The sequence below is a fragment of the Pelobates fuscus genome, chromosome 3 (genome assembly GCF_036172605.1).
Source record: "Pelobates fuscus isolate aPelFus1 chromosome 3, aPelFus1.pri, whole genome shotgun sequence".
Classification (NCBI taxonomy): Eukaryota; Metazoa; Chordata; class Amphibia; order Anura; family Pelobatidae; genus Pelobates; species Pelobates fuscus.
In genome coordinates, this window is record NC_086319.1 from 27,115,863 (window position 1) to 27,126,810 (window position 10,948).

General features: G+C 39.8%; 1 protein-coding gene across 1 annotated transcript in view; it reads left to right on the plus strand.

Annotated features, from left to right (window-relative positions):
* AASS (aminoadipate-semialdehyde synthase) overlaps positions 1-9,348 on the plus strand; it is a 95,897-nt gene extending 86,549 nt beyond the window's left edge. Inside the window, exons 19-24 of the mRNA XM_063446832.1 lie at positions 4,237-4,404; positions 4,814-4,909; positions 5,220-5,335; positions 5,604-5,692; positions 7,135-7,311; positions 8,669-9,348. Coding sequence (XP_063302902.1) covers positions 4,237-4,404; positions 4,814-4,909; positions 5,220-5,335; positions 5,604-5,692; positions 7,135-7,311; positions 8,669-8,787 — 765 coding nt within the window. The 3' untranslated portion in view covers positions 8,788-9,348. The remainder of the gene's footprint in view (positions 1-4,236; positions 4,405-4,813; positions 4,910-5,219; positions 5,336-5,603; positions 5,693-7,134; positions 7,312-8,668) is intronic.
* Positions 9,349-10,948: the final 1,600 nt, after the last annotated feature.

Below are 10,948 nucleotides of genomic sequence, written 5' to 3' on the forward strand. Positions count from 1 at the left end.
CCTCCCTCCCTCCCCTAGTGGTTCTTAACCCCCCCCCTCCCCTAGTGGTCCTTACCCTCCCCTCCTGCCCATGTAGCGTGGCCGGGCGGCGCGGAACGCGGGACAGGAACCTCTGTTTCCTGTACCCGGCCGCCGGCGGAATGACAGGAAGCGCTCACTGAGTGAGCACTTCCTGTCATTCCGCCGGCGGCCGGGTACAGGAAACAGAGGTTCCTGTCCCGCGTTCCGCGCCGCCCGGCAAGCTACATGGAGAGACCGGCAGGAGGGAGCGCTCTGCGCTTCCCTCCTGCCGGTCACTGAAACCCGGCCGCCCTCACACAGCAGTGCTGCGCCGCCTGAGGCTTGTAAAAGCGCTCAGGCGGCGCAGCATAAGGAGCCACACCGGGTGCAGGGATCCGGCACCCCCTGATAAGTTGTGCCCTAGGCGGCTGCCTAGGTTGCCTTACAGGTGGCTCCGGCCCTGCACAAAACATACAATCTGCATCCACTATACACACTGCATCCATGACACACATACTGCATCCACTATACACACTGCATCCATGACACACATTCTACATCCACTATACACACTGCATCCATGTGGGCAGACTCGGGGCTGGCCCCAGGGGCCCAGATCTTGAGCTGTCAGGGGCCCTAAAATTTCTGATGGCAGCCCTGCATTGTTTGTACATGACTGAAAATATTTGTTAAATAAATGAGAAATTGAGTTTTGAGAATGAGTTTTCCTCTCTTCTTCAGGTCTAAAGAAGTGTGTGTGTGTGTGTGTGTATTGTAGCAGTATTGGTCCAGTGATGTAGATGTAAAAAATAGATACAATTCTTATCTTGTAATACCTTTTTTATTGGACTAACAGAATTTTTTAATGACAAGCTTTCGGGAGAAACTCCCTTTCTGAAGTCTAAAACATTTCTGAGCAAGAAGACCCACAGAATTCAAAGTTGAGTTGTGATACAGGGGTTAAAGTGACATGAGTGAAGATAAGACACAGGTTTGATAAAACATAGACACCATTCTTGCAGAAGGTCACACATATCTTATGTGAAAATCACAGAGTGAGGGGGGAGAAAGAGGAAAAAAAATAATTATTATATATATATATATATATATATATATATATATATATATATACGCACGCATGTGTGTTTGTGTGTGTATATATATATGTATATATAACCTTCAATAAAAAAAAGTGTGTGTGTGTGTGTGTGTATGTATATACATGCGTGTATATATAATTATTTTTTTGTTTGTTTATAGCATTGTAAAAGTATTTATTGTGCGTATTTGCCTGGGGCCTTGTGAACGTGTTTTTGTTCCTCATGAAAATAGCATAGGTATTACATCATAGGCGTGCGCAGCCTATTGCATTAGGGTGTGCACCCTAAAGCACAAACACACGCCGCATGTATATGTGTGTATATATATATATATATATATATATATATATATATATATATACACACACATATATACATACACTGCTGTGTGTGTGTGTGAGGGTGGTGTGTGTAAGGGTGCTGCTGTGTGTGTGTGTGAGGGTGCTGGTAGTGTGCTATGTGGGTGAGGGTGTTTGTGTGTGTGTGTGTGTGTGTGTTAGGGTCCTGTTAGTGTGCTGTGTGAGAGTGCTGTGTGTGTGAGGGTGCTGTTTGTGTGATGTGTGTGGGTGTCGTGTATTTCTGAGGGTGCTATTTGTGTGTGTGTGTGTGTGTTTGCGAGGGTGTTGTTAGTGTGCTGTGTGTGAGGGTGTTGTGTGTTTGTAAAGGTGCTGTGTGTGTTTGTGAGGGTGCGGTTAGTGTGCTGTGTGTGAGGGTGCTGTATGTGTGTGTGAGGGTGCTGTGTGTGTGCTGTTTGTGTGAGAGTGCTGTATGTCTGTAGGTGCTTTTTGTGTGTGGGTGCTGTATGTGTGTGTGTGTGTGTGTGTGTGTGCTGTATGTTTGGACAGATTGTGGAGGTGGTGGCAGATTAGTAAATATCCCCCCTCCCTTCTTATCTTATGTAGGGAGGGGGGATCCTTGCTGCCATGTGCCATCCCTGGTGGTCCAGTGGAGAGTGAACTCTAGCCTGCGGGGCTAGAGTTAACTCTCGTGAGATCTGAGCGTTGCCACGGCAACGCTCAGATCTCGCCAGAGGAACCTGGCGGAGCTGCTGTCTAGAGCTCCCCGGGTCCTCTCCTGCCTCCCTTCATGCTGCTGTGGGCAGGTGAGGTAGATCTTTGTTCTCCCCGCCGGCCCATGGAGGCTTAGAGCAGAGCCGACACTCAGCGCCGGTTCTGCGTGAGCCGACAGGGGAGAATGAAGTCCTGGGGAATAAAGTGTGGGAACCAAGATTCCCACCCCCCAAAAAAAATAATATACACTCCAGTGTGTGTATGTATATGTGTGTGTGTGTGTGTGTGTATGTGTATATATATATATATATATATATATATATATATACTGACACGCATACTCAAACACATACACTCACAGACACACACACACACACTCATACATTCATAGACACACACATTCACAGACACACATATTCACATACACTGACACACAGACACATTCACAGACACACATTCACAGATACACACACACACACATTTACAGACACACACACACATTCACATACACACACACATACACAGTCAAAGACACACACACACACATACACACACACACACAAACACAGTCAGAGACACACACACACAGTCACAGACACACACACACACAAATGATTATTTTTTTAATTAAAAAAATGTCCACCCAGCCTCCCTACCTGGAGTGCTGGCGTGGACTTGTCCCTGGGGTCCAGTGAGTCGGGCAGCTCTCTCAATATCACCCGCGGCGAGGGAGCTGTGAGCTTTCTGCTCCCTCTCGCCGTGTGGGCTGTCTGCTGTAGCTGGGAGCCGGAATATGACCTCATATTCTGGCTCCCAGCATCAGCAAGCAGCGAGAGGGAGCAGAAAGCTCACAGCTCCCTCGCCGCGGCTGATATTGAGAGAGCCGACCGGGGGGGGGTCCATAACCTCTTGCCCCCCCACCCCCCGCCTCCCATCCATGACAGGGGGGACATGGGGGAGGAAGGGGGGCGCTGAGTGCCTGCAGGAACGGCGTTCCTGCACAAAAAAAGTGCAGGACTCAATCCATAGGCGTGCCGCGGGGATTAGGGTGTGCCCAGGCACACCCGGCACACCCCGTGCGCACGCCTATGTATTACATGTGGTGTCCTGACCCAGGGGTTATAGCACACCTTCCTAAATGAGGAAGATAATTTATTGGCTGCCCGACTTATGTTTAAATTGCACACTTTCAGTGAGGCTTCCCATTGAGTTTGTTGTAATATATATTACATGGTATGCTCCTTATGAACAATTTTCTTCTGTATTGTCAAAGGAACAGTCTTGGTGCATGTAGAAGTATAGAGCCACAAGCTACACAGTGCAGGGTGAAGAATTAAGTATTATAGTCCAGGAGACAAAACAAAGTTATGATGTTTCGGATGTAAGGGGTAATTATATGTGTACTCCACTCTGAGTGTTCAAACATGATTGAGGCCTCACGGCAAAAACCTTGTATCTTTGTTTTGTCTCCTGGACCATAAGTAGATATGCACGATGTAGCCTGTGGCTCTATACTTCTGGTTTTATATAGGGGCTAGCGGACCTCCCTAACAGAGCTCCGGTGTATTAAGATACTAGTGTGCAACACCCCACTACCCAGTCTTGGTACATGTGTGATATTTCAAGGATATCCGCACTTAGTTTATGTGGTTTCAGTTTTTTCTTTTTCATGTCATTTTTTTTTTAATTGGGGAGGAAAGGGAATTCACAAAAATATCATCTTGGTTAAACTTATTTCCAAAAAGAAAAGGGACACCATGGGAGGTAAAGATTTTGGTCTATACTCAGAAAAGTATGTATATTTTGTGCTGATGTTAGACATTTAATTAAAAAAAAAAAAAAGCCAGTGCGTTTTTAAAATGTAGCATGTGGCCCATTAGTTTTCCGTATTCTAAAAGAAAGTGGGGCCACTAGCCTCTCAGATTCTACAAAAACACATTGACCCCAATCCATGTTTTTTTTTTCCTTTCTCCTTTCAAAACCTATTGACGGTTGGATAGGAGCTGAGACCACCCTACTCCTGTAGGGCCTTGGCTCTGTCTACCCCACCTATGGCCTTAGTGATCAATAAAGTTCTTATCCCCTTTATTCGGTGTTTTTATTCCTTGTATTTACTTAATTTATAGGTTGTGAACATTGCAGCAGGTGGTTCCTTACTTCAATCAGTTACCGTCATGGACTGCTTCCCAGGACTGAATTTGGAAGGCTTCCCAAACCGGGACAGTACAAAATATGCCGAGTCCTATGGGATCCAATCAGCACACACTTTAATGAGAGGAACTTTGAGATATAAGGTAACTAATCTGTGCCCAAAGGCTTCAATTTAATTATATTGGATAAAGCCCCAATGATAACCATTATTCAGTTAGAAATACTTTTCAAATAATCGATCTATAAAACGTCCCATAGACTGTAATGGTTACTTCTGTGGGCAAATAATTTGAAAAGTTCTAGTAATATATTGTGATCACTGAAAAAGCTTATCCAAAAGAATTAAATTTAGGCATAAAATGGGCAAAAATTTAGTTTTTATTAAATTTGCTGATTGTATACAGTTTATCAGTTTTATAAATGTAAATTGTTGTAAAGTTAGGATGTTTGTGTCCCTTCTGTTTAAATATATGGTTAGAAAGTGCTTGTTTGACGTTGTTGTATCTAGTTTGGATATTGGATCTCCATTACCAATTACATTTATTATTACAGGGTTTTGCTAAAGCAATGAGTGGATTTGTGAAGCTGGGATTAATTAATGCAGATCCCTGCCCATTACTGGCTATTGATGCCCCAGCAATATCTTGGGTAAGTAAAGCATCCCTTTTTTTATGTTGTCTTATATTTTTTTGAGTAGGTGATGAGTATATATAATTTTTCTATATAGATATTACATTTTGGTAGGTACCTTAAGACTGCTCAAAATAACACAAAAAAAGAACTGTATTGAATATGGACACAAAAATAGACAACTGATATAAAACCTATAAAAAAAAATGCTTTTATTTGCAATGTAGTTATCTTTAACCCACCAGAACAACTGCAGATGAGACCGCTAATCTTGGATCCTGAGTCTTTGAGCCCCGTTACTGTCTTTCTTTTCATTATGAATCCACAGAAAGAGCTCCTGTGCCATATCCTGAACGTTCCAGCTTCCACCAGTGTTGACCATCTGAAGGAAATAGTTTTCAATAAACTACAAAAGGATGAAAATAACTTGGAGACCGTTCAGTGGTAAAAAAACAAAACCAAACCGTTGCTAGAATATCGTATAAAAGATGTCATCTCTCTGTCTCTGTCTGTCCGTAACTGAGGACGGAGAAGGGAATGAACCATTTTTAAGCTATGTGATGGCAGAGGTGGTACATCTACAATTTAGAGGATTTTATAGTCTGTTTTGTTTCTTAGTTTTCACGTTTTTTTTTTTTTCGTTTTTTTTTCTCACGGTTATATTTTTATGCTTCAATAATCAGGTTTTCAATTTGTTTTTTTTTCTCTTTAGGTTTGGACTGCTAAGTGATGAGCAAGTGCCGGTAGCAGATTCTGTTGTTGCTGCTCTTGCTAAGCACATGGAAATCCTCCTTTCATTTGGTAAGAATAGTATTTATGCTAGATGAAGGGGGCATGCATTTCTCAGTAGTGGTGCTGCCGGAAAGACCAACATATATCCAAAATACAGATTAATGACACAAAATAAATAAATACTGTTTTACATTTTACAAGACTACATCAAATCACATATCTTAGCAAACAAATCTGGGAATTCATTTACACCACATGGCTATATTGTATTGGGCCCACCACTACTGCACAAGTGCGCTGTAACTTAATCTGTATTTATCCTAGATGCTTGTATCCTTTGTAGCTTTTACCCCCTCTAAATGTAATCAAATGACATTATTAACCATAGAGAAGGCTCTGTTTTCTAAAGCATACCAATTTAAATAGTTTAAGCAGTACTCTGTTATTTACTCAGCTGAAACTGATCAGGGAATTACAAATCCCAGGGAAAAATATCTTCAACTTATAATTAGTGAGTTCCGGACAATATCCATTAACTGGGTACGTCCGACAAAAAAAAATGGTCCTTAAAGGTTGCCCCAGGTGGCTCCCGGCAGTGTAGCACAGCATCGGAAACCATTGAGCAGGCTTTCGATGCTCTCCCTGTTTGCCGAGGCACTCAGTGAAGACTTAAATAAAATCAATCAAATATATAAAATCAATAATAATAAAAAAAAAAAACACGAAAAAAATAAATGTATTTATCTCCACTCCCCAGCCATGTGGCTTCCAATATGGTGCTCCCTTTCTAAAGGCAGTGCATCATGGGGCTTCTGGGGGTGTCCCTAGCTTGCCTCATTATAGAGGCAGGGGCTATGGTCATCCAATCAGAGCTTGCCCATATAATATTTATTATTACTTTGATCCCAATTTGTCTGGTCAGGTCAATATTCGTAAATATTGACTCTGATCAGTAGGATCTCCCTCCCTTCTCTTCGAGAGAGAGAGAGAGAGAGAGAGAGAGAGAGAGATATCTGTGTTTAGGTAGAGAGATTTAGGTAGTTTTAGGTAGGGATTTGTAAAATTGTGAGATCCAAATTCTGTTTTCAGAGCCATTAACCCCTATCTTGCCAGTTATCACTATAAATCACTGGCTCTTGCACACAGTGGTTAAGTTTTTGTGATTTTTTTTTTTTTTTTTTGGTGACAGATCACTAAATAAAGTAGCAAATGTGGGACTGTTTGGAAGTCTGTATTTCTAATCTAATATGTTTGTAGTGAAAAACTACCTAGTTAGCTCTTTACTACAATGGCTTTCAAAATATTGAGCATTCTTCTTGCAGCCGAAAATAATCAAATCTTCTCTAAAGTAATAGTGTTCAGTACTTTTCCCCTGCCTTTGCCACGTGTGTTTATCCTACACCCTCTCTAATTTTAAAGTCTGTTTGACAATGGCTATATTTAGCAAATTTACCACTTTACCTAAACTTCTAACTCGTATTTTATTTATTTATTTTAATGTTAAAAACCAGGACCAGGAGAAAGAGACATGATCGTTATGAGAAATGATGTTGGCATTAGACATCCCTCAGGACACCTGGAAAGCAAAAATATCAGCTTAGTAGTGTATGGGGATGTCAATGGGTACTCTGCTATGGCAAAAACCGTGGGCTTCCCTGCAGCCATCGCTGCTAAGATGGTCTTGGATGGTAAGTGACAGTGTTTGTGTGTGGTTTTTTTTTTGTTTTTGTTTTTTTCATATAATTAAATATTTCCACCTCCAGCTTCACACATCTATTTTGGTTGTAGAAATGGCACATTGTCAGCCCTCTGAAAGTACTCTTTAAATCAATAAACATATTGGATTGTTGTTCAATTAGATAATTCATCAATTTCATTTTTATGTTTTATAAATCCATTTGTGCAACAACTCTTACATAGGATTGGGGTAGGATTGTACTATGAATAATGTGTAAGGCAAAAGCTAGATAATAATTATCATCCTCCTCCCACAATTTACTTTTTGATTACATCTAAGGGGCAAAAATCATCACCGTAAATGGTGGGGATCTGTGCATAGATGCAATGTGAATTTATTAAATAAAATACATTTTTTGGGAAACTGGGCTGTTGTTTTTGTGGTAGTTAGAAATTCACAATAAAAATGTATGTAGCAAGATCCAAATAATGTAATACCGTCATTTCCACTCAGTCTGTAATGGGGTCTAGTAAGCCCCAAAACCTTGGCTGAGTTAGCACCTTAATTATAGCTCCAGGACATGGTATTCATTCTTTGATTTCAGTTTCATCATGTTTGCATTGAGTTGTCAAGACTGAGAGAATATTGCACACATCAATTATCCTCAAAGTATTTCCAGCAGGCAGTTCCAAACAGGGTGGACTAGTGTCCCATACAGAAATAGTGGTAAAGGAATGGTCTGGGCACACCTTTCCATAATTTTCATTTTTTTTTTATTTGGAATGCAGAATAAAAAAAAAAACAACGATTCAACTCCCCCGAGCCTTTGTCAAGACAAAGACTTGACAATGGCTCAGGGGAGCCGATACGTTGTATTTTATTCTGCACTCCAAATAAAGAATGCCTATTAAAGAAACCACCAGATGTGCATAGACCATTCCTTTATCACATGTTTGTATTTAGTTGTGTCTCCACAGACTTTAACAGTTGAGGTCCCTAAAATGATAATGTCACACAATGCACACAGAATAGCACCTCTTTCACTTGCAAAGGGCTAAATGTTAAGAAAGCCTACATTTTCAGCATTTTTAAAGCACCTGTTGTAACTTATTAAATCTCCCACATTGTATGAATATATGTATGCCTCCTAGTCTCAGGAACAGAATCATTCTTTATAGAAATATTCCATATACCATCTATCATAGAACTTATTTTATCTATTGTCCTCTTGGAATGTTAACAATTGTTCTTGACTTTTCATTTGAGCACTCTCAAGTTAACAAAACTTCAACTTGATAACAGATTGTGAGCTCCAAAAAACATCAAATTAACTTTATATTTATTTAATTTTCTTCTCTCTCTTTCAGGTGAAATTGACAGCAAAGGTCTTGTAATTCCATTGACCAAGAACATTTATGGACCTATATTGGAGCGTGTTTTAGAAGAAGGAATTATCTATAACTCCAAGAGTACATTTTCACTTTAATTGAATGTACCATGGACACAAACCAGTTTTTGCTGCTTTATATCAGTTATTTCATTTTACAATGTTTAGTTTATTTGTTGTTACCCCAAGTACATAAGGATATCTTTCGATAAGGTGTCAAGTCTAGAGAGAAGTCATTAGCTATTTCCAGCGTGAAGGGAAATTGTATGTCACGGTATGAAGGCTACTTTCACCAGGAATTGTGGACTGTTGACAAGGGAGTAATAAAATTCAGGACAAACTATCTGAATTGTCTCCAACACGGTTAATTTTACAGTTACGTTCTTTTGGTTAAAATTTGAGATTCCCTTGTCAATTTCCAGATTAGAAGTAAGGGTATTTAAACCGTCCTTTAACCCCTTAAGGACACATGACATGTGCGACATGTCATGATTCCCTTTTATTCCAGAAGTTTGGTCCTTAAGGGGTTAAGTACATGCCCAATTCATGTAATTGGCAATGGGTGGTAGCCGCATCTTAAAAAGGTATCCATGAAAGGGAAATAATTCAAAGTGACTTTCCAGTTATACGTCAAAGTAGGTGAACTTGAAGAACAGCTGACTTGGATTCCCTTGTCAATTTCCAGATTAGAAGTAAGGGTATTTAAACCGTCCTTTAACCCCTTAAGGACACATGACATGTGCGACATGTCATGATTCCCTTTTATTCCAGAAGTTTGGTCCTTAAGGGGTTAAGTACATGCCCAATTCATGTAATTGGCAATGGGTGGTAGCCGCATCTTAAAAAGGTATCCATGAAAGGGAAATAATTCAAAGTGACTTTCCAGTTATACGTCAAAGTAGGTGAACTTGAAGAACAGCTGACTTGGAGAAGTGTGGCTATTTTGGCCTTCAGTTGGAAATTGACATTGAAGTCTCACTTTAGTAAATAAATAACCATGTTAGAGTTTAAATAATCTTTTCCTTTTTTTTAAATTTCAAATGAAGTAAACCGTTCCCACGTTCATTGCTTTGTCCATACTGAACTGTGCTCCGGATTATGAGCTTTTTATACAGATAACTCTTTGGAATGTGCAAGATGTACCCACACAATTAAGCTTTGTCCTGCCAGGATTAACATTCAGAAACTTGTACACTTGTGCAAATAATCATCATTGAATAAAATTTGATTCCTGGCAACCCTTGAGTTATTCGATTCTGAATATTCGTTCATTTTGTTCAGTTTCTAACTGAAATTATTTTTTTTTAGGAAATTAAAGAATGTTCGCCAGGATTATTATTTGGGCAATTAAGGAATAATTAAAGCCCAGTACTATTTGCACAAGTTTGCAATAAATAAATATTTTCCATGTAGTCATCAAATACATAAATGTGTTTTAAAGTTGGTAAATGCACACAAATTGAATTGTGCTTCAGTGTACATGGTTTGAGTAGAGAATCCAAATCATTTTTGTAAGATAGCATTAGTAAGTATTCTTCTTGCAAAGAATTGGGCTAATTTTTTTTTATTTTTTTTAAATGTAAGTTTAATGGAAGTTGGTTCTCTTTTTTTTTGTCCTTCACTTTTGGGGGCATTTCATGGACTACAGTGCTGCATGACTTTTTTTAAAACAGGACAATTTCACATACTCACCATAATTCACTTTTCTCGGCTAAAATCCATGTCAATGTCAACTATGGCTAAACCCCTCACTCTCCTTTATCACATTTAAACAAAGGAAAAAATAAAAGGAAGACCTCTCCTTATAAACCTTAGTCACGTAACCAAGCCATCAATGATCAGGAGGAAAGCCTTGATACTGACATGGATTTTAGCCAGGAAAAGAAAATTATGGTGAGTATGTAAAATTGATCTCTTTTTCTGGCTAGTCCATGTCCTCATCACCTATGAGATGTCCAGAGTTCATGAGGGTGTGAAAAAAGAAACTAACAAAGTAGAACTACCAAACCAATATTTATTGGAGCCATAGCTGTGTGCAAAACACTTCAGCCAAATGGCTGAACAACCTTGATAGTTTAAACCCCTAGTTAGTTTCAACTCCTGGTTTTCTAACTCCTACTTGAAAGAGTCTACTTCCAAATAATGTGAGCAAGCTCAGTGAGTTAGGGATGTGCCTTTATGGGGATACTAATCCCACACATGTGCAATTAATTAACACTCCCCCCAATCTATCAAGCAGCAACACAAAAGAGGGGGAAAA